The sequence below is a fragment of the Jaculus jaculus genome, chromosome 14, assembly GCF_020740685.1.
Source record: "Jaculus jaculus isolate mJacJac1 chromosome 14, mJacJac1.mat.Y.cur, whole genome shotgun sequence".
In the NCBI taxonomy this organism is placed as follows: Eukaryota; Metazoa; Chordata; class Mammalia; order Rodentia; family Dipodidae; genus Jaculus; species Jaculus jaculus.
In genome coordinates, this window is record NC_059115.1 from 2,724,076 (window position 1) to 2,747,742 (window position 23,667).

General features: G+C 52.9%; 1 protein-coding gene across 1 annotated transcript in view; it reads left to right on the top strand.

Annotated features, from left to right (window-relative positions):
- Grik5 (glutamate ionotropic receptor kainate type subunit 5) overlaps nt 1-23,667 on the top strand; it is a 114,329-nt gene that overhangs the window by 79,306 nt on the left and 11,356 nt on the right. Inside the window, exons 13-17 of the mRNA XM_045134181.1 lie at nt 7,276-7,392; nt 7,596-7,705; nt 8,895-9,068; nt 20,564-20,729; nt 21,875-22,100. Coding sequence (XP_044990116.1) covers nt 7,276-7,392; nt 7,596-7,705; nt 8,895-9,068; nt 20,564-20,729; nt 21,875-22,100 — 793 coding nt within the window. The remainder of the gene's footprint in view (nt 1-7,275; nt 7,393-7,595; nt 7,706-8,894; nt 9,069-20,563; nt 20,730-21,874; nt 22,101-23,667) is intronic.

Genomic DNA, 23,667 nt, shown 5'->3' on the forward strand with positions numbered 1-23,667 from the left:
CACTCTGGTCCAGGCTGACCTGGAATTCACTCTGTAGTCTCAGGGTGGCCTCGAACTCATGGCGATCCTCCTACCTCTGCCTCCCAAGTGCTGGGATTAAAGGCGTGCGCCACCACGCCCGGCTGGGAAGTGCTTCTGGAATTTAGGGTTGATGAAATCAGTGTACCTACCCTCTCTGTGCCTCAGTTTCTTCACATCTGGGATGACACAGATGAAGGTCCCTCTGCTCTGCAGAGATGGCTTAGCGGTTAAGGCTCCTGCCTATGAAGCCTAAGGACCCAGGTTCATTCCCCAGCACCTACATAAGCCAGAGGCACAAGGTGGTGCATATGTCTGGAGTTTGTTTGCAGTGGCTAGAGGCCCGGGTGTACCCGTTCTCTCCCTACCTAGCCACCCCCCCCAACCAAATAAATAAGTAAATAAATAAAATACATAAAAAATAACTGCTCTGGGGACTGGATGAGCTGCTGAAGGGGGAAACCCTGGGATGGTGGCCTTGTGGGATAGCGCTGTGTATGAAGACGTGTCTGACCCAGGTGAGGTTCCAGTGGGCTCAGAGAATGACGGGGAGGCCTGGGAGACGGTGGTGCCAGGACCTCAGCAGAGGATAATGGGACGCGAGGTTACAGAAGGTCCTGTCCTGACTGGTCCCAGGGCGGTGCCCCAGACGGACGGCATGACCAGCCAGCCCTGCTTTAGAAGGGTCCGAGGTTTAGTACCGGAAGCAGAAGGGGTGAATGTAGGGCCATGTGCTGAGGTCAAGGGGCACCTGAGCTGCGTAAGGTGAACTGGGGGGTGGCAGGGACACCTTAGGCGCGTTTCTCTTCTCCTTCTCCCTCTTCTTCTTTCTGAGGTAGGGAACCACTCAAACTGAGGCTGACCTGGAACTCACTATGTAGTGTCAAGGTGGCCTTGAACTCATGGCGATCCTCCTACCTCTGCCTCCACCACGCCCAGCTGGTCTTAGTGTCTTGAAGAGATCTTGAACATTTGTGTTCTTTGTAGGGTTATTCACAACAGCCAAGAGTTTGAAGAAGCCCAGTGTTTGTGAAGGAGTCCTGGGTGTAGAGAAACTGGGATGTGTCCATACAGTGGAGTGTTACTTATCCTTACATCCAGGGTGGGGAGCCTTGAGGATATTAAACCCACTACAAGAAAACGGTGTATGATTCTGGTTTGAAGGAGGAGTCAAACACTTAGACCTGGTGGGTGTGCTTTAAGTGTACCTGAGTGGTGCTGGGCCTGCAGCAGCCTCGGGGTCTCTGCTGCGGTGCGCGTTGAGTGCCCCCACTTTCCGTGTGCCTCACTGTAGCCCAGGTTGTCAGGCTTGCCATGGAGTAAGCACTCTCTTCTTTTTTCGAGCTAGGGTCTTGCTCTGGCTCAGGCTGACCTGGAATTCACTATTCAGTCTCAGGGTGGCCTCCAACTCACAGCGATCCTCCTACCTCTGCCTCCCGAGTGCTGGGATTAAAGGCGTGCCCCACCATGCCTGGCTTTATATGTGTGTGTTTGCATATAATATTTTTTTTTTAACTTTTATTTATTTGAAAACGACAGACACAGAGAGAAAGACAGAGAGAGAGAGAGAGAGAATGGGCGCGCCAGGGCTTCCAGCCTCTGCAAACGAACTCCAGACGCGTGCGCCCCCTTGTGCATCTGGCTAACGTGGGACCTGGGGAACCGAGCCTCGAACCGGGGTCCTTAGGCTTCACAGGCAAGTGCTTAACCACTAAGCCATCTCTCCAGCCCGCATATAATATTTTTATCGACAACTTCCATAACGGCTTTTTGTTGTTGTTGTTTCGAGGTAGGGTCGCTCTCTAGTCCAGGCTGACCCGGAATTCACTATGTAGTCTCAGGCTGGCCTCATATTCACAATGATCCTCCTACTTCTGCCTCCCAAGTGCTGGAATTAAAGGCCGGTGCCACCACACCTGGCCAATGTGTGTGTGTGTGTGTGTGTGTGTGTGTGTGTGCATCCCTTGTTTGCAAATTTAAAAGTTCAAACTAGGGCTGGAGAGATGGCTTAGAGGTTAAGCGCTTGCCTGTGAAACCTAAGGACCCTGGTTCGAGGCTCGATTCCCCAGGACCCACGTTAGCCAGATGCACAAGGGGGCGCATGCGTCTAGAGTTCGTTGGCAGTGGCTGGAGGCCCTGGCGTGCCCATTTTCTCTCCTTCTCTCTCTGCCTCTCTGTCGCTCTCAAATAAATAAATAAAAATTAAAAAAAATAAAAGTTCAAACTAGCTGCCTATGGTCCCAGCACAGTGGAGACTGTTATCGGTGGATCAACCTGAGTTCGCCCTGACTGCACAGCACGACCCAGGCCAGCCTGGGCTGCAGCGAGACCCTGCCTTGGAAAAAACGAGGCGGCTCAGCAGACAAAAGCAGTCGCTTTGCGAGCTCGAGGAGCTGAGCCTGATCTCTGGCGCCCCTGCAAACAGCCAGCGATAACCTCGCGTGCCTGTAACCCCGGCCCAAGGGGGATACAGGAGAAAGGATCTCTGGGGCTCCCTGGCCAGGCAGTCTGGTTGAACATCGGGGCTGGGGGAGGGTCCCGGTTCAGCGACAGACCCCGGTCAGGGACCTTAAGTGGAAGAATGCTAGAGGAAGACAGCTGGTACAGAGAGGGTGGCAAGTGGCCCAGCAATGCAGTGGGCCAACTGTTGGCAGCCGTGGGTGCCATTCAGAGAGGCTGGGTTTACTGAAAACCCAAGCCCGTGTTGGTTGGGAATTTTCTCCAGGTAGGCCGTGGGCAGGGCTATGAGCCAGAGCAACCAGCCGCCCAAGGAGAAAAACGAGAGGGAGCTCGAGACCGGGCGCGCCAGGGCCTCCAGCCGCCGCAGTCGGACTCCAGACACGTGCGCCCCCTTGTGTACACGTGCGGCCTGGCACTTGCATCCATGGGATCCGGAGAGTCGAACATGGGTCCTTAGGCTTCGCAGGCAAGTGCCTTAACCGCTGAGCCATCTCTCCAGCCCAATAAATGAATTTTTTAAAAGTAGCTTTGTGGCTGGAGTGATGGCTCAGCGGTTAAGCGCTTGCCTGCGAAGCCTAAGGACCCCGGTTCGAGGCTCGGTTCCCCAGGACCCACGTTAGCCAGATGCACAAGGGGGCGCACGCGTCTGGAGTTTGTTGGCAGTGGCTGGAGGCCCTGGCGCGCCCATTCTCTCTTTCTCTCTCTCTCTCTGCCACTTTTGCTCTCTGTCGCTTTCAAATAAATAAATAGGAATAAACGTGGATACTGGGGAATCAAACTTGGGCCTAGCCGACTTCGCAAGCAAGCACCTTTACCCACTGAGCCCAGGCCCTGGAGGCTGCTTTCATTATGTGAGAAAACCAGGTTGACTTGAAGTGACCAGCCAGACACACTCTGAGGCTCAGAAAGGGTGATGGGCGCCACTGCTGGTCCAGTGGAGTCACCCTCAAAGGCTGAACCCTGAGTGTGGTGGGAAATTTCGTTGTGGTTGTTGATTTGTTTTTGTTCGTTTGTGTGTTTTTGATTTTTCGAGGTAGGGTCTCGCTGTAGCCCAGGCCGACCTGGAATTCACTGTGTAGTCTCAGGGTGGCCTCTGACGTCACGGAGACCCTCCCACCTCTGCCTCCTGTTCAGTTTCGATCGCAACGTCCGAGCTTAGCCGAGGAAGAGGGGGCGCCAAGGCCCTGTGGTGGGGAATGAATCTTCAGTGCTGAAGGTGGCTGGAGGAGGGTGGGTGGGAGACCAAGTGAGAGGAGCCAGTGAGGCAGGAAGCCAGTTCCCCTGGGCCTCTCAGCTCTGTGAGAAGCCGTTTTAAACCAGGACCATGGGGCTGGAGAGATGGCTCAGTAGGCAAGGTGCTTGCCTGCAAAGCCTAAGTACCTGAGTTCGATTCCCCAGTACTCACGTAAAGCCAGATGCACAAGGTGGCGCGTGCATCTGGAGTTCATTTGCAGTGGCTGGAGGTCATGGTGAGCCCGTTCTCTCTCTGTGTGTGCCTTTCTTTCTCCCCCTCTCTCAAATAGATAATTTTCTTTTCTTTTTTTACTTTTTAGTTTTTCAACGTAGGGTCTCACTCTGGTCCAGGCTGACCTGTAATTCACTGTGTAGTCTCAGGGTGGCCTCGAGCTCACGGCGACCCTCCTACCTCTGCCTCCCGGGTGCTGGGATTAAAGGCGTGCGCCACAACTCCCAGGTGCTTTTTTTTTTTTTTAATGTGAGAGAGCCAGAGAGAGAGAATTGGCGCAGCCACTGCAATCGAACTCCAGGTGCATGCGCCCCCTGGTGCGCGTGTGCAACCTTGCATGCTTGCATCACTTTGCGCATCTGGCTTACGTGGGATCCGGACAGTAAAACATGAGTCCTTAGGCTTCACAGGCAAGCGCCTTAACCGCTGATCCATCCCTCCAGCCCAGATTAAATATTTTTAAGAATTAATTTAAAAAAAAATAAAATGAACTGGGAGCCCTCCCCCCCTTGGGCTTACACACGGAGCGTGGATGGGGGCTTTGTCAGAGGTGGGAAGTGTTGAGCGGAAACACACTTATGTGGAAAGGCACAGGGTGACCTGGGTGATGGAGGTAGAGGGAAATGGACAGACCCAGGAATGTTCCAGAGCAGAGCCACCTCCCTTGCTACGGGAGAGAAAAGGAGTAGATACGTGGCCTCAGAGCCATGAGGAGGGTACTGGGTCACAAGACAGGCAGGTCTCTTGAGGAAATGGGGTTCCTGAGCACACCTGAAGAGACATTGTTTCCTCCTGTGTGCATTGGAGTGCCTGGGGGCCACCATGGGGAGCACATAACAGGAGAACCTGTGTTAGCCCTGGTGGTTCCCTCACCAATTCTCGGCTTTGCCATAAGTGCGACCGGTTTAGGAGAAAGGGGCTCACAGCTTTGTGCCCTCGGTCCCAGGAACCCCGGCATAGATCAGCTTGCTTCTCGGCCTCTGACAGCGCGTCTCTCTGTGCGCCCGAGCTGTATTGGGGGATTTCTCACTTGCCCTGAAGCCCCTGGCTGAGCCTGTGCCCTGTCTCTCTGCTCTCGCCCATCTTCGGGGGCTGTGCTTGCTCTCCCTGGCACCGAGGAATTCCTTGTCTTTCGAACCCGTCTCTTCTCTCCCTGGCCTTGGATCTCAGTGGAGATCCATCTGCTCTGTCCTTGCGGTTACACCCTTCGGGTCTGTGGCATCGTTGGCTGACTTTGGCTTTCACGTCGTCACCTGACTCTCCGGGTTTGGGTCTCGGCCATCTGTCCTCGTCCAAGGCTGGGCTTTGGTGACCCATCGCCTGGCCACGGGATTCTGTGCTGGGTTTGTGGCCTTAGCATTAACTAATGTATTCTCAGTCTGGACCCTAGAGGGCATGCTCTTCTTGAATTTGGGTTTTGGGGCTCCCTCTGTCTGCAGCCCCTGGCACTGCAGCCCTAGATAAAGCTGGGGGGATGGAATCATAGTGTAGGGAAGAATTATGTCCAGGGAGGTATGCCCCCATGACACAATTGCCCCCCCCCCTTTTTTTTCGAGGTAGAGTCTCAGTCTACCCCAGGCTGACCTGGATGGAACTCACTATGTGGTCTCAGGCTGGCCTCAAACTCACAGCGATCCTCCTACCTCTGCCTCCCGAGTGTTGGAATTGAAGGCCTGTGCCACCACTCCGGCTTATCTTTCTCTTTTTGTTTATATTTATATACTTATCATTACTATTGGTTTTTCAGGGTAGGATCTCCGTCTAGCCCAGGCTGACCTGGAATTTACTATGTAGTCTCAGGCTGGCCTCAAACTCAGGCGATCTTCCTACCTCTGCCTCCCGAGTGCTGGGATTAAAGGTATGCACCGCCATGCCCGGCAACAATTGCCTTAAAACTTTTTACTTATCCTTGCTTCGGGAAAATATATATTTTTTAATGTGATGCTTGCATCTGGAGTTCTTAGCTGCAAGAAGCCCGGCTGCGCCATATTCTCTCTCTGTCTGTCTGTCTCTCTCTTACCCCTTGCAAATAAACTATTAGCTGGGTGTGGTGGCACATACCTTTAATCGCTGCACTTGGGAGGCAGAGGTAGGAGGATAGTTGTGAGTTCAAGGCCACCCTGAGACTACATAGTGAACTCCAGATCAGCCTGGCTACAGCGAGACCCTACCTCAAAAAAACAATATATATATAACATTATAATATAATATATATTAATATAATAATAATATATTATATATTAGACAGGCATGGTGGTGCATACCTTTAATCCTAACACTTGGGAGGCTGAGGTAGGAGGATTACTGAGAATACCTTGGAGCTACAGAGTGAGTTCCAAGTCAGCTTGGGCTAAAAGTGAGACCCGGGCTGGAGAGATGGCTTAACGGTTAAGCGGTTGCCTGTGAAACTTAAGGACCCTGGTTCAAGGCTCGACTCCCCAAGACCCACATTAACCAGATACACATGGGGGCGCACGCATCTGGAGTTTGTTTGCAGTGGCTAGAAGCCCTGGCACGCCCACTCTCCTCCCTCTCTCTCTCTCTCTCTCTCTCTCTCTGCCTCTTTCTCTCTCTGTCTGTTGCTCTCAAATAAATAAATAAAAAGAAAAAGAAAAACAAAATAAAAGTGAGACCCTATCTAAAAAAGGAGGGGGCTGGAGAGATAGCTTAGCAGTTAAGGCGTTTGCCTGCAAAGCCTCTGCCCCCCTCTCTATTAAACAAATAAAATATTTTTAATATATTTTATTTATTTATTTGAGAGAAAGGGAGAGAGAGAGAGGGAGGAGGAAGAGGAGAGAATGGACACGCTAGGGCCTCCAGCCACTGCAAAGGAACTCCAGATACATGTACGCCCTTGTGCGTCTGGCTTACGTGGGTCCTGGAGAGTCGAACCGGGATCCTTTGGCTTTGGAGGCAAAAGCCTTCACCGCTAGGCCAACTCTCCAGCCTAACAAACAAAATATTTTTTAAAAAAAAGCAAAGAAAAAATATCATGTGTCCAAGGACAACCTCAACTACATAGCACGTTTGAGGCCAGCCTGGGCTGCATGAGACCCTGTCACAAAACGAACAACAAACAAACAAACAACAAAAAAAGTGGAGCTGTCATGATGACGTAGACAGGGGAGTGGACAATGGAATGCCTGGGACTGGGCAGCTGGGCAGGAAAGAGTTGAGCAGACATTGTCCCAGCAGAGGCGAGTGAGGGGCTGGAGGCAGTCTGGGGGTCCCAGCTCCTCCTGCCTCCCCCTCCCCGCGATCCATCGTCTTCCCGCTAACTGCCCATTTCTGTCCGGCCCTCCCCCGCCGCCCCCCGGCTGCTTGCCCTCCAGCAGAAGGCAGACCTGGCCGTGGCCGCCTTCACCATCACAGCCGAACGCGAGAAAGTCATCGACTTCTCCAAGCCCTTCATGACGCTGGGGATCAGCATCCTGTACCGGGTGCACATGGTAAGCTGGGGGACCGAGGGCCGGGGGTCGGGGGGGAAGGGGTTGGGGGGAGCCGGCGTGAGAGCGCGGAGGCCGAAGTGGACCTCGCGTGGTGGGCTAGGCGGGATCCCAGATCCCTCGTCGGGTGGGCGGGGATCGAACACGCAGCTCGCGGGCAGAGCATGGCTGCTGGTCTCATTCCCGCCGTCCCCACCTATTCCCAGGGCCGCAAGCCGGGCTACTTCTCCTTCCTGGATCCCTTCTCCCCCGCGGTATGGCTCTTCATGCTCCTAGCCTACCTGGCCGTCAGCTGCGTGCTGTTCCTGGCTGCCAGGTGAGTCTCCCGGCTCTGGGGCGGGAAGGACCGTGGCCCAGGGCGGTGGTGGTCCAGTGCGTGGTGGGGCCTTGGCTTCCCCGTGCCCACACCTGTCGTCCTTTCTTTCCTGGCCTCTGGGGTCTCCTCCTTCCCCCTTCGGGTGGGCCTCAGACTTTGGCTGGGTGCGTTTCTTCTGGTCCCCTCCATCTCTTCTCTTTTTTATTTTATTTTTTAATTAATTAATTAATTTTTGCATTTTCGAGGTAGGGTCTCACTCCAGCCCAGGCTGATGACCTGGATGGAATTTACTAGGTAGTCTCAGGCTGGCCTCGAACTCATAGTGATCCTCATGCCTCTGCCTCCCAAGTGCTGGGATCGAAGGTGTGATTTATCTCTTTCTTTTCTTTTCTTTTGGTTTTTCAAGGTAGGGTCTCACTGTAGCCCAGGCTGACCTGGAATTCACTGTGGAGTCTCAGGGTAGCCTTGAACTCACAGCGATCCTCCTACCTCTGCCTCCCCAGTGCTGAGATTAAAGGCATGCGCCGCCACGCCCGGTTATCTCTTTCGTTAAAAAAAAAAAAAAAAAAAAAAAAAGTTTGGGGTTGGAGAGATGGCTCAGCAGTTAAGCACTTTCCTGTGAAGACTAAGGACCCCGGTTCAAGGCTCGATTCCCCAGGACCCACGTAAACCAGATGCACAAGGTGGCACTATGCGTCTGGAGTTCATTTGCAGTAGCTGGATGCCCTGACGTGCCCATTCTTCCTCTCTCTCTCTCTCTCTCTCTCTCTCTGTTGCTCTCAAATAAATAAATAAAAATAAAAGAAGAACCATTAAAAAAATAGTTTATTTATTTATCTGCAAACAGAGAGAGGAAGAGGGAGGGCAAGAGAGAGCGAGAACGGGCACCTGCCAGTGAGCGTGGGCCTCCCAGGGCCTCTTGCAACCACTGTAACTGAACCCTAGAATCACACGCCACCATGTGCGTCTGGCTTTACACGGGCATCGGGGAGTTGAACCCTGGACTGGCACACTTTGCAAGCGAGCGCCTTTAGCCACCGAGCCGTCTCCCCGGCCTCTTTCTTTTGCTTCCTCTTTTTCCGTCCCTGTCCTGCCCCTTCCGCCGTGGTAACTCCATCTCCTTCCCCGGGCGTTCTCCTCTTCCTCCACGGCTCACCCTCATCCACCCCATCCGTGTCTCTCTCCACAGGCTGAGCCCCTACGAGTGGTACAACCCGCACCCGTGCCTCAGAGCGCGCCCCGACATCCTGGAGAACCAGTACACGCTGGGCAACAGCCTCTGGTTCCCCGTGGGCGGGTTCATGCAGCAGGGCTCAGAGATCATGCCTCGGGCCCTGTCCACGCGCTGCGTCAGCGGAGTCTGGTGAGCACCCTCCCAGGTGTCCCCAGGATGGCGGGAGGGGAGGTGGGCATCCGTTCCACAGGGTGTGGGGCTGCTGGGGTACCCCAGGCAAGTCTCTGCCCCCCCACACACACCCGCCGCTGTGAGCTGTGTGACAGGGAGCAGGGTTGAAAGACCTGTGACCTTTGGGTAGGCTACGTCCTTGTTCCTTGCCTCAGTCTCCACATCCGAAAAATGGGACAAAGAGGCCTGTGCCACGTCTGTAATCTCAGCATTTTTTTTTTCATTCTTTTGGATTTCTGGAGGTAGGGTCTCGCTCTAGCCCAGGCTGACCTGGGATTCACTATGTAGTCTTCAGGGTAGCCTCGAACTCTCGGCGATCCTCCTACCTCTGCCTCCTGAGTGCTGGGATTAAAGGCATGCGTCACCAAGCCCGGCTTTAGCATTTTTTAAAATTATTTACTTATTTAATGTTTATTTTTTTAAGTTATTTTTTTAAATATTATTTATCTATTTATTTATTTGACAAAGAAAGAGGGAGAGAAAGAGAGAGGGAGAGAGAGAGAGCACGCACGAGGGCCTCCAGCCACTGCAAACAAACTCCCGTCTCGTGCACCCCCTTGTGCGTCTGACTTACGTGGGTCCTGGGGGAATCGAACACTGGGTCCTTTGGCTTTGCAGGCAAACGCCTTAACTGCTAAGCCATCCCTCCAGACATATTATTTATTTTTCTTTATGTATGAGAGAGAAAGACTGTGCCAGGGCCTGTAGCCACTGTAAACAAACACCAGACGCATGCGCCACCATGTGCATCCGGCTTATGTGAGGACTAGGGAGTTAAACCTGGGTCCTTAGACTTTGCAGGCAAGCACATTAATTGCTAAGCAATCTCTCCAGCCCTGTTTTTATTTTTTAATATTTATTTATTTGAGAAACAGAGGAGAGAGAATGGGTGCACCAGAGCCTCTAGAAGCAGGTACCACTTCGTGCATCTGGGTTTATGTGCATGTGGGGGGAATTGAACCCAGGTCATCATGTCAGGCTTTGCAAGCAAGCACCAACTCTCCAGCATTAATCACAGTACTTGTAGGGAGCTGATTGTCAGGGCCAGCCTGGGCTACATGTTGAGGCAGTCTCAAAAAACAAGGACTGTAGCCGGGCGTGGTGGCGCACGCCTTTAATCCCAGCACTCCGGAGGCAAAGGTAGGAGGATCGCTGTGAGTTTGAGGCCACCCTGAGACTACATAGTGAATTTCAGGTCAGCCTGGGCCAGAAGGAGACCCTACCTCGGAAAAAAAAAAAAAAAAACAAGGTCTGAGGGCTGGAAAGATGGCTTAGCAGTTAAGGCACTTGTCAGCAAAGCCAAAGGATCTTGGTTTGAATCCCCAGGACCCATGTAAGCCAGATACACAAGGTGGCGCATGTGTCTGGAGTTCATTTGCAGTGGCTGGAAGCCCTGGTATCCCCCTTCTCTCTCTCTCTCTCTGCCTCTTCTCTCTCCCTCTCTCAAATAAATAAATAAATACATGAAATTAAAAAAAAAAAAACAACAAGGACTGTAAAGCTGGGCATGGTAGCACATGCCTTTAATCCCAGCACTCAGAAGGCAGAGGTAGGAGGACCACCATGAGTTAAAATCCACCCTGAGGCTACATAATGAACTGCAGGTCAGCCTGAAGTAGAGCTAGACTCTACCTCCAAAGGAAAAAAACAAACAGACAAGGACTGTGGATACAGCTTAGAGCTACGTAGTTTGCCTAGAATCCACCATCAATGAGGTACTGGGGTTGTGGCTCAGAGGTAGAGCACTTGTCTAGATCCACAGTGAGGGGCTGGGGGCGTGGCTCAGAGGTAGAGCACTTGTCTAGGATCCACAGTGAGGGGCTGGGGGCGTGGCTCAGAGGTAGAGCACTTGTCTAGAGTCCACAGTGGGGGACTGGGGGCGTGGCTCAGAGGTAGAGCACTTGTCTAGAGTCCACAGTGAGGGGCTGGGGGCGTGGCTCAGAGGTAGAGCACTTGTCTAGATCCACAGTGAGGGGCTGGGGGCGTGGCTCAGAGGTAGAGCACTTGTCTAGATCCACAGTGAGGGGCTGGGGGCGTGGCTCAGAGGTAGAGCACTTGTCTAGATCCACAGTGAGGGGCTGGGGGCGTGGCTCAGAGGTAGAGCACTTGTCTTGGATCCACAGTGAGGGGCTGGGGGCGTGGCTCAGAGGTAGAGCACTTGTCTAGGATCCACAGTGAGGGGTGAGGGGCGTGGCTCAGAGGTAGAGCACTTGTCTAGAGTCCACAGTGAGGGGCTGGGGGCGTGGCTCAGAGGTAGAGCACTTGTCTAGATCCACAGTGAGAGGCTGGGGGCGTGGCTCAGAGGTAGAGCACTTGTCTAGAGTCCACAGTGAGGGGCTGGGGGCGTGGCCCAGAGGTAGAGCACTTGTCTAGATCCACAGTGAGGGGCTGGGGGCGTGGCTCAGAGGTAGATCACTTGTCTAGAACCCACAGTGAGGGGCTGGGGGCGTGGCTCACAGGTAGAGCACTTGTCTAGAGTCCACAGTGAGGGGCTGGGGGCGTGGCTCAGAGGTAGAGCACTTGTCTAGGATCCACAGTGAGGGGCTGGGGGCGTGGCTCAGAGGTAGAGCACTTGTCTAGAGTCCACAGTGAGGGGCTGGGGGCGTGGCTCAGAGGTAGAGCACTTGTCTAGATCCACAGTGAGGGGCTGGGGGCGTGGCTCAGAGGTAGAGCACTTGTCTAGATCCACAGTGAGGGGCTGGGGGCGTGGCTCAGAGGTAGAGCACTTGTCTAGAGTCCACAGTGAGGGGCTGGGGGCGTGGCTCAGAGGTAGAGCACTTGTCTAGAGTCCACAGTGAGGGGCTGGGGGCGTGGCTCAGAGGTAGAGCACTTGTCTATGATCCACAGTGAGGGGCTGGGGGCGTGGCTCAGAGGTAGAGCACTTGTCTAGGATCCACAGTGAGGGGCTGGGGGCGTGGCTCAGAGGTAGAGCACTTGTCTAGGATCCACAGTGAGGGGCTGGGGGCGTGGCTCAGAGGTAGAGCACTTGTCTAGATCCACAGTGAGAGGCTGGGGGCGTGGCTCAGAGGTAGAGCACTTGTCTAGAGTCCACAGTGAGGGGCTGGGGGCGTGGCTCAGAGGTAGAGCACTTGTCTAGAGTCCACAGTGAGGGGCTGGGGGCGTGGCTCAGAGGTAGAGCACTTGTCTATGATCCACAGTGAGGGGCTGGGGGCGTGGCTCAGAGGTAGAGCACTTGTCTAGGATCCACAGTGAGGGGCTGGGGGCGTGGCTCAGAGGTAGAGCACTTGTCTAGGATCCACAGTGAGGGGCTGGGGGCGTGGCTCAGAGGTAGAGCACTTGTCTAGAGTCCACAGTGAGGGGCTGGGGGCGTGGCTCAGAGGTAGAGCACTTGTCTAGATCCACAGTGAGGGGCTGGGGGCGTGGCTCAGAGGTAGAGCACTTGTCTAGATCCACAGTGAGGGGCTGGGGGCGTGGCTCAGAGGTAGAGCACTTGTCTAGATCCACAGTGAGGGGCTGTTAGTGACCTTGCTGTAAAAACGTGCCCAGTGAACTGAACATCCTCTCCTCACATGACAGCGGGCCCCTGAGGTTGCGGTCTGGGACAGTGCTGTAGTTATCACAGAGACTTTGCGTCCGTGCATGGGGTCCCGGCGTCTTGTACAGGCCTCACTTCAGGAAACTCATAGTAGGGCAGTTGCAGCTCATGGTGCCTGCTCCATAAGTTGTGTTTTGTTTGTTTGTTTGTTTGTATTTATTCGAGAGAAATAGACAAGAGAGAAAAAGGCAGATAGACACAGAATGGGCGCGCCAGGGCCTCCAGCCACTGCAAACGAACTCCAGACGCGTGCGCCCCCTTGTGCATCTGGCTAACGTGGGACCTGGGGAACCGAGCCTCGAACCGGGGTCTTTAGGCTTCACAGGCAAGCGCTTAACCGCTAAGCCATCTCTCCAGCCCCACACTGTTTTCTCTTGAGACAGCGTCTCTCACGGAACCTGGGGTGCCGTTTTCACATCGGGTGACGAGTGTGCCCCACTGATTGTGCTGTGTTCACCTCCCTCAGGACTGGGGCTGCAGGCGTGTGTGGTCACACTTGGATTTTCACGATGGGCTCCGAGGCTCAAACTGGGGCTCTCGTGCCTGTGTCTGAAACAGTTGTCAGTCGCCGAATCAGTTCCAGTCCCCGGGCCACAGTTTTTAAAAAATACAGAATCAGAGCCGGGCGTGGTGGCGCACGCCTTTAATCCCAGCACTCAGGAGGCAGAGGTTGGGGGATTGCCATGAGTTCAAGGCCACCCTGAGATGACAGAGTTAATTCCAGGTCAGCCTGGACCAGTGTGAGAACCTACCTCGAAAAACCAAAAAAAAAAAAAAAAAAAAGAAAGAAAAGAAAACAGAATCAGGGCTGGAGAGTTAGCTTAGTCACAGGTAAGCAAGAAAGTACCCAGGTTCAATTCCCCAGGACCCACGTAAACCAGACGCACAAGGTGGCACATGCATTTGGCGTTCGCTTTCAGCTACTTCTCTCTCTCTCTCTCTCTCTCTGTCTTTCGTTCTCAAATAATTAAATAAATAACATTTTAATATATGGAATTAAATCTAACACTTAAAAACTAGATAGATGTGCTGGGCATGGTGGTGCACTGCACTTCTTGAATCCCAGCACTTTGAGGGTCCCTGTGAGTTCAAGGCCACCCTGAGACTACATAGTGAATTCCAGGTCAGCCTGGGCTAGAGCGAGACCCTACCTAGGGAAAACAAAGAAACCACAGCAAAAAAAAAAAAAAAAAAAACTGGACAAACGCTCAGGAATCCTCGTGATCTGGCAATCCTGCCTTCTGCACCCGAGTCCTCTCACAGACTGGCTTCCTCAGCCAGAGCTGGCAAATCTCTCGACGTGGCCTCAGGACAATGACTCGGCGAGCCACGTGGCCAGCATCCTTCGACTCATCACGTTTCAGTGGTGAGGCTGTGGCGGTTTTGGTGCCGTCGTCCCAGGGGACTCTGCTGAAGCAGCCTGGCCAGAGCTTGCCTCCTGAGCCCTGGCCTCCCGTGGCCACTCTGCCCACAGCCTCCTGTAGCCGCACCCCAGGGCTGCTCATCACTGAGGACGTCTGTGCCGTGGCCACCGGCATCCCCAGGGCTTCTCCCTGACCACAGCCCCTGTCCCTCTTCAGACCCTGTCCCGGTTACTCTGTGATGTCCCCGCTCTCTGGCCCTGTCTGTTCCCGTGTCTCATAGGCAGGTTTGCTCCCAGGCCAGCACCTCAGCTTCCGACCTCAGCTCTCCACCAGGTCCTCACACCCTCCTGGCAAGAAGCACCCTCCTCCTCTCCTCCTCCCTCCCCAGCCCCGGCTGCACACGTGACCTCCTGATCTATGTGTCCAATCCCTGCCTTACCCCAGGCAGAAGGGGCCCTGCTTGCCACACATTCCGGGAGACTCGCTTCTTTTCCTAGGCTGCCATGTCCTCTGGCTGGCCACTAGATCCACTTTATCCTCAAATGATAGTCTCGCCCGCCGTGGCGGCGCACGCCTTGAACCCCAGCGCTCGGGAGGCAGAGGTAGGAGGAGCATCGTGAGTTCGAGGCCAGCCTGAGACTCCATAGTGAATTCCAGGTCAGCCTGGGCTAGAGCGAAACCCGACCTCGGAAAACCAAAAAGAAAAAAAGAAAAAAGAAAAGAAATCACCCGGCCAAGAGCAGCTTGTGGGGAAAAGGAAGTTTATTTTGGCTTACAGACTCGAGGGGAAGCTCCATGATGGCAGGGGAAAACGATGGCATGAGCAGAGGGTGGACATCGCCCCCTGGCCCACATAAGGTGGACAATAGCAACAGGAGAGTGTGCCGAACACTGGCAAGGGGAAGCGGGCTATAACAAAGCCCGCCCCCAACAATACAGTAACGCCTCCAAATCGCCATCAGCTGGGGACCTAGCATTCAGAACACCTAAGTTTATGGGGGACACTTGAATCAAATCCCCACGTCAGTCTTCTTGTGTCAGGGCTTGGGGTTCGTTTGCAGCAGGTTGCATTATTCACCCCCTACCCCCCGCATCAAGCCCCAGGCCCATCCCGACCCCAGCACCCAACACAATACACATGGTGCGGGCTGGAGAGTGGGTGGGGGCCTGAGAGGCCCCCTCAGCCTCTTCTCTCTGTGCCCAGGGCCTTTGGATCTGTGATCTCCAGAGTCTGAGCCCTCTTACTGCCTAGGGGGTCGGACAGAAGGGACCAGGATGAGAAATGGCTGTCCTGGGCTCCCACAGCCGGCTTCAAGGCTGCCTCTTCCCTGAGTCAGGCTGTGCCACCGGGACAGCGAAACCCACGCTGTTGTGGCGCATTCCCTCTGCCCCATCCGCTCACCCCACAAAACCCCAGAAGGAGAGCCAGCGGCTGCGCCTCTCAAGGGAGGGCAGGAGCACAGCCTCAAGGGCACTCGGCTACGTGGGCGGTAGAGGCAGGGCCTGGGGATTTTCCACAGCTCTTTCTATTGATTTCTAATTGAGTTCCACTGTGGTCAGAGAACATTCTCTCAGTAGGCCTTTAATCCTTTTAAATTCATGGAGACTTGTTTATGGCCCTGCATGTGCTGTGCGCAGGGGACGTGTCCCCGGTGTGCTTAGGTTGGAGATATATCCGACTGTTGGTAGGCGAAGTGTTCTGGACGTGTCAGCCAGGGCCAGTGGTGTTACCCTCCGCTTTGACATCCGTAGTGATTTTCTTGTCTCCGTCAGAAGGGGGTGTCCGTCTGTAATCGTGGAGAAATCGTGTCTCTGGCCTGCTGCTGTTGTCCACCTGAGGTTGGCCAGGAGGTGATGTCCAGCCTCTCTGCTCATGCCGGGTTTTCCCCTGGCATCGTGGAGCTTCCCCTTGAGTCTGTAAGCCAAAATGAAACCCTTCTCTCCCATAAAACTGCTTTTGATGGGCTGCAGAGATGGCTTAGTGGTTAAGGCGCTTGCAGGTGAAGCCTAGGGGCCCGTGTTCGACCCTCCAGATCCTACGTAAGCCAGGCGCACAAAGATGAGGCAAGCGCAAGGTCGCACATGCCCACTAAGGTGCCACAAGCATCTGGAGTTTGATTGCAGCGGCTGAGGCCCTGGCACACCAATTCTTTCTCTCCCTTTGTCTCTCTTTCTTAAAAAAAAAAAAAAACTGCTTTTGGTCGGGTATATTCTGCCAGCAACATGAAGCTGACTACAGTAAAATTGGTACCAAGAAATGGGATTGTTGATGCTAGAAACCCATCTGTGTGGCTTTAGGCCTTTTGGAACCGATTTACAGAAGGAACATGGGAAGATTTGAAGCTTTGGCCTAAGAGACGCCTTGCAGTACAGGAATTGTGTCCCCAACTCCTCTATGAATTTTTGCTTGATGAAACTTGAAGCTCTGTAATTAGGTACACAAATATTTTTTAATACTTTAATTTTATTTATTTATTTATGTGAGAGAGAGAAGCAGAGAGAGAGAGAGAGAGAATGGGCACGCCAGGGCCTCCAACCACTGCAAATGAACTCCAGACACATGCATCACCTTGTGCATCTGGCTAACATGGGTCCTGGGAATCAAACCTGGGTCCTTTGGCTTTGCAGGCAAACACCTTAACTGCTAATCCATCTTCCCAGCCCATAGGTACACAAATATTTTTTAAGCCTGTCATCAGTAGCATCACTGATTGTTTCAAAGTTAGCTTTGCTTGATTACAACTTTTTGATTTCTAGGGCATGCGTAATACACCACCTGCCCACCCTGTATTATTGTTTTGCTGGGTTTTGTGTGTGTGTGTGTGTGTGTGTGTGTGTGTGTGTGTGTGTGTGTGTTTAGAGGTAGGGTCTCCACTCTAGCCCAGGCTGACCTGGAATTCATTTGGTAATCTTAGGATGGCCTTGAACTCATGGTAATCCTCCTACCTCTGCCTCCCAAATGTTGGGATTAAAGGAGTACACCACCATGCCTGGCTAGATGCCACACTTCTTCTTGCATCCGGCCTTATGCCAGTAGCTGGGAAATTGAACCCTGGTCAACAGGCTTTGCAAGCAAGCACCTTTAGCCACTAAGCCATTTCTCCAGCCCAACACCACACGCTTTAAATTACCATAAGTGACCTATTATACCTAATGCAATGCATTTGCTTTCTAAATAGTCACTACAGGGCTGGAGAGATGGCTTAGCAGTTAAGGCACTTGCCTGTGAAGCCAAAGGACCCAGGTCTCCCCAGGAATCACGGAAGCCAGATGCACAAGGGGGCACACGCGCCTGAAGTTCGTTTGCAGTGGCTGGAGGCCCTGGCGTTCCCATTCTCTCTCTGTCTTCTCTATCTCTCTCTGTGATTGCAAATTAAAAAATAATAATAATAATAGTAAGTGTTATTTTTTTTAAAAAAAAAGCTATTACACAGTTGCAGTAACATATAGGGATTAGCGATAAGGAATAAAAGTGCCTTGAACGGGGCTGGGAGTGTATGGCAGTAGAGAGTCACTTGCCTGTCGTGCACAAGGTCCCAGGCTTGACTTCTTGCATTGCAAAAAACAAGCAAACACAACGCACTTGCATTGCAAAAAACAAGCAAACACAACAGCAGCAGTCTGGTAGGGTTGCTCAGTGGTTAAAGATGCTTATTTACAAAACCTACCAGCTCAGGACCCACACCCATGCCACCCACGGAAGCTGGAGACAAGACAGCGGCACAAGTGTCTGTCTGTTTGCAGCGGCACGAGGCCCTGGCACGCCCACACACACGCGCGTGCACGCACACACGCACAAATAAACAAGGCTTTACTATATTTTATTTATTGATTTTCAAAGAGAGGAAGAGTGGCATCGGGCATGCCAGGGCCTCAAGCCACTGCAAGCAAAGTTCAGGTGTATGCGCCAGTCTGTGCATCTGGCTTTACTCAGGCACCGAGGAATCAAACGTGCGTCTTTAGGTTTTGCAGGCAAGCGCCTTTACTGCTGAGCCATCTCTCCAGTCCCCGAAATAAAAAAAAAAATTTTAATCATTCTTTTAAACTTTTTTGTTTTGTTATTGTTATTATTATTATCATTATTTGCTTATTTATTTGACGGTGACAGGCAGAGAGAGAGAGAGAGAGAACGGGCACATCGGGCCCTCCAGCTACTGCAAATGAACTCCAGACGCATGCGCCACCTTGTGCATCTGGCTTACGTGGGTCCTGGGGAATCGAGCCTTGAACTGGGGTCCTTAAGCTTCAAAGGCAAGCACTTAACCCCTAAGCCATCTCTCCAGCCCTGTTTTGTTTTGTTTTGTTTTGTTTTGTTTTGTTTTGTTTTGTTTTGTTCTGTTTTGTTTTTGAGGTAGGGTCTCACTCTAGCTCAGGCTGACCTGGAATTCACTAGGTCGTCTCAGGGTGGCTGGGATTAAAGGCGTGTGCCACCACACTGGCTCTAAATCATTTTGTAAGACAGGGTCTTGCTTTGCAGTCTGGATTTGAACTTTCCACCCTCTCATTTTAACATCCTCAATGCTGGGATTACAGACATGCTACAATAGCTGGATTTTTGTGTTACTGTTTTGGGTTTTAAAAAAAATTGTTTGTTTTTATTTATTTATTTGAGAGTGACAGACAGAGAGAGAAAGAGGCAGAGAGAGAGAGAATGGGTACATCAGGTCCTCCAACCACTGCAAACGAGCTCCAGATGCATGCACCACCTTTTGCATCTGGCTTACGTGGATACTAGGGAATCGAACCTCGAACTGGGGTCCTTAGTCTTCACAGGCAAGTGCTTAACCGCTAAGCCAGCTCTCCAGCCCCCTGTTTTTGTTTTTTTGAGACAGGTCTCACTATATAGGCCTTCCTGGCTTCAAACTTGCTACATAGATGAGGCTGACCTTAAATTTGTGGGCGTTCTCTTGTCTGCCTCCTGATACAGGGATTACAGTGGTGAACCAACATGTATAAATTGGGAGTGATGGTTTATTTTTTTATTTATTTTAATTTTAATTTTTTTTGGTTTCTTTGAGGTAGGGCCTCACTCTAGCTCAGACTAACTGGGAATTCACTATGTAGTCTCAGGGTGGCTTTGAATTCACAGCGCTCCTCCTACCTTTGCCTACAAAGTGCTGGGGTTAAAGGTGTGCATCACAATACCCTGCTTTTTTGTTGATGTGTGTCTGTGTGTGATTAGGGACTGAACTCATGGTTTGACATGTGCTAAGCTAAACACTCTACCACTGGGCTAAGGAGCCCCGTCTATTTCATTTTCAGATAGGATCTCAGTATGTTGCCTAGGTTGGCCTCAAACTAGTGATTCTCCTGCCTCAGTGAGGAGCTGGGGGCATGGCTCAGGGGTAGAGCACCTGTCTAGACTCCACAGTGAGGGGCTGGGGGTGTGGCTCAGAGGTAGAGCCCTTGTCTAGACTCCACAGTGAGGGGCTGGGGGCGTGGCTCAGAGGTAGAGCACTTGTCTAGATCCACAGTGAGGGGCTGGGGGTGTGGCTCAGAGGTAGAGCACTTGTCTAGAGTCCACAGTGAGGGGCTGGGGGCGTGGCTCAGAGGTAGAGCCCTTGTCTAGACTCCACAGTGAGGGGCTGGGGGTGTGGCTCAGAGGTAGAGCACTTGTCTAGGATCCACAGTGAGGGGCTGGGGGCATGGCTCAGAGGTAGAGCACTTGTCTAGGATCCACAGTGAGGGGCTGGGGGCGTGGCTCAGAGGTAGAGCACCTGTCTAGACTCCACAGTGAGGGGCTGGGGGTTGCTAGGAGGTAGAGCACTTGCCTAGAACCCACAGTGAGGGGCTGGGGGCGTGGCTCAGAGGTAGAGCACTTGTCTAGATCCACAGTGAGGGGCTGGGGTCGTGGCTCGGAGGTACAGCACTTGTCTAGAGTCCACAGTGAGGGGCTGGGGGCGTGGCTCAGAGGTAGAGCACTTGTCTAGATCCACAGTGAGGGGCTGGGGGCGTGGCTCAGAGGTAGAGCACTTGTCTAGATCCACAGTGAGGGGCTGGGGGCGTGGCTCAGAGGTAGAGCACTTGTCTAGAGTCTACAGTGAGGGGCTGGGGACGTGGCTCAGTGCTTGTCTAGGACAGGCCAAGCCCCTAGGTTCAGTCTCCAGTATTGCAAAAGGTCGTCTGTCTGTATTCTATCTAGTTTTCTTTACACAAATAGCCAGAGGGTTATCTTGTGACCAGTCCCACTCTTATACCTGGAAGTGGACGTCTCCAAACTATAGGAAAATCCCTGGAGTCTGGCTCCAGCATCCACACTCCTGACCTCTGTTGTTGTTGTTATTATTATTATTATTATTACTTGTTTGTTTGTTTGAGTTGGTCTGTCACCAGCCCAGGCTGACCTGGAATTCACTCTGTAGTCTCAGGATGGCCTCGAACTCACAGTGATCCTCCTACCTCGCCCAACCGAATGCTGGGATTAAAGACGTGTGCCACCATGCCCAGCCCACTGAGTTTTTGAGTTAGGATGCTCACAGGTCAAAATCAAGATGAAGAGATGGCTCCAGCCAGTAGCTCTCCCTCCCTCTCAGGTGGGCCTTCACCCTCATCATCATCTCCTCCTACACGGCCAATCTGGCCGCCTTCCTCACGGTGCAGCGCATGGAGGTACCCGTGGAGTCGGCCGATGACCTGGCAGATCAGACCAACATCGAGTACGGCACCATCCACGCCGGATCCACCATGACCTTCTTCCAGGTCAGGCAACCCCAGACTCTCTCGGGCTTGTGGGAGCAGGTGCCCTGTGTAGCAACTGTGGGTGGGGCTGGGCGGCGCCTCCTGGGCTGGAAGAACTGCCCATCAGTCAGAACTTGGAATTCAAGGAACGGAAGACACACTTGTGCTTCTTTGGGGCATGCTGCCCTTTGGCTAACGCTTCACCCAAGAGCCTCACGCCTTTAATCCCCAGAATTTAGGAGGAAGAGGTAGGAGGATCACCATAAATTCGAGGATACCCTGAGACTACATAGTGAATTCCAGGTCAGCCCGGGCTAGAGCGAGACCCTACCTTGAAGAACTAAAAATAATTAAAAGGGCTGGAGAGATGGCCTAGCGGTTAAGGCGCTTGTCTGCGAAGCCTAAGGACCCAGGTTCAATTCTCCAGGTCCCACGTTAGCCAGCTGCATCTGGATGCGCATGCATCTGGAATTCGTTTGCAGTGGCTGGAAGCCCTGGCGTAGCCATTCTCTCTCTGTCTCTCTCCCTCTGTTACTCTGTACCTAATAAATAAACAAATAAAAGTGATTAAAAATATGTTTAAAACAATTAATAATAAAAACTTCACCCCGGGAATCGGAGCAGAGAGGCCGAGGGGGGTTTTCATGTGTGTCAGTGTCGGGCAGTAGGGATCAAGTGTCATCAAGGAGGCGCTTAGAGCAGTGACAATAGCCAGTCAGTGAAGGGGAGGAAGACTTTCCAGGTGGAAGAAGGTGTCCCCGTGTCATTCTGGGAAGGGAGGCAAAGCCCGAGGACAGGGTTCATGCTGGGCACTTTAACGGGTCCCTGCGTGTTCCCTCTGAGCCAGGCCCGATCACAGCACCAAGTCCAGGAAAGGCTGGAGTTGGGGGGGGAGGGCGGTCAGCGCTCTGGCAGGGGAGCAGCGTCTCCAAAGGCGGGAGGCCAACCTCCCCGGGAGGGGTTTTGAGGGCCCCCGAAGGAACGAGTGAGGTCGTGACGTGGGCCTGGCCTTGGTCTGTCCATCTGTCTGCTCCCCCTTCCTTCCCCGTCCTCTGTCCTTTGTTCTTTGGTTAGGGGAGACTTCCAGAGGACAGGGAACCAGGCTGGGGAGGGAGGGACGGAGAGAGGCCCTCACCTGTCGCCCCCCTGTGCTCTCCTCTCCCCAGAACTCACGGTACCAGACGTACCAGCGGATGTGGAACTACATGCAGTCCAAGCAGCCCAGCGTGTTTGTGAAGAGCACGGAAGAGGGCATCGCCCGGGTGCTCAACTCCCGCTATGCCTTCCTGCTGGAGTCCACCATGAACGAGTACCACCGGCGCCTCAACTGTAACCTCACCCAGATCGGGGGGCTCCTCGACACCAAGGGCTACGGCATTGGCATGCCGCTGGGTAAGGGCTGTGGCTGGGCGGGAAACGTGATGGGCATGCGCGCGGTCTCAAGACTGTGCCAAGGCCCTCCCCGAGGCAGGCTGGCCGCTGGGCGGCTTCTTGGCTGTGTGCCGAAACCCGCCAGCCAAGTGCAAACTCACCGAGCCTCTGGGGAGAATCCCGTGGCTTCATGTACACCTGGGCCATGAGCCTTGTCACCTCTCCAGGACTTAGTTGTCATTATTATTATTATTTCAGGACTTGGTTAAACTTGCTTCATATTTTCTGCACCAAGTTTATAGCCCGAATCACAGCAAGTGCCCAGAAAACGCAAAAGACATAATGGTATAACTGAGGGCTTGTGTGGCACGCACAAGGCTGTGAGTTCCACGCCCAGCATTGCGTACGTGGGACATACTGGTGCATGCTTTAATCCCAGCCCTTGGGTGGTAGGAACAGGAGGATCAGGAGTTCAAGGTCATCCTCAGCTACACAGCAAGTTTGAGGCCACCCTGGGCTACATGAGACCCCCGCCTCAAATAAAAAGAAAAAGAAAGGGTTGTAGGGATGGGCCAGTGGTGAAGACACCTGCCTGCAAAAACCTAACGGCCTGGGTTCGATTCCCCAATACCCACATACAGACAGATGCTCAAAGTGGCACATGTATCTGAAGTTCATTTGCAATGGCTAGAGACCCTGGTGCCTCTCTCTCTCTCTCTCTCTCTCTCCTCTCTGTCTGTCTCTGCTTGCAAATAAATGGGTAAAAATACTGAAAAAGAAAAAGAAGCCAGGCGTGGTGGCACGTGTCTCTAATCCCAGCACTGGGGAGGCAGAGGTAGGAGGATCACCGTGAGTTTGAGGCCACCCTGAGACTGCATAGTGAATTCCAGGGTCAGCCTGGGCTAGAGCGAGACCCTACCTCGAAAAACAAATAAAGTAAAAAATAAAGAGAAAGAAAATATAGAAAGGAAGGAGAGAGGAGGGAGGGAGGACCCATTTATACTTCAGGACATGTTTTTTGTTTGTTTGGTTGGTTGGTTTTTCGAGGTAGGGTCTCACTCTAGCCCAGGCTGACCTGGAATTCACTACGGAGTCTCAGGGTGGCCTCGAACTCACGGCGATCCTCCTACCTCTGCCTCCCGAGTGCTGGGATTAAAGGCATACGCCACCACGCCCGGCTTCAGGACATATTTTTAAAGGGCCACCAGCTTGTCTCTGAAGCTTGCTGATGTCTGTCTCACAGGGTCATGGGGGCACCAAGTAGGCCTGGCGTGCTCCGACACATTTAGATGTCTGACAAGCATCAGCCACCCTGCTCCTCACATCTTTACTCCATGGCATGCTCAAGAAATACGTATTTGAGAGACAGGCAGAGAAGGGGCCCAGCAGGCCCCCAGCCGCTGCAGACAAACTACAGATGCATGCAGCAATTTGTGTATCCTCCTTACCTGGGAAACTGGGTAACCAGACTTGGGTCCTTTACAGGCTTTACAGGAAAACGCCTTAACCACTAGGCCATCTCTCCAGTCCAAGAAATTCTTTATTTTTATTTTATTTTTCGAGGTAGGGTTTCTCCAGGCTGACCTGG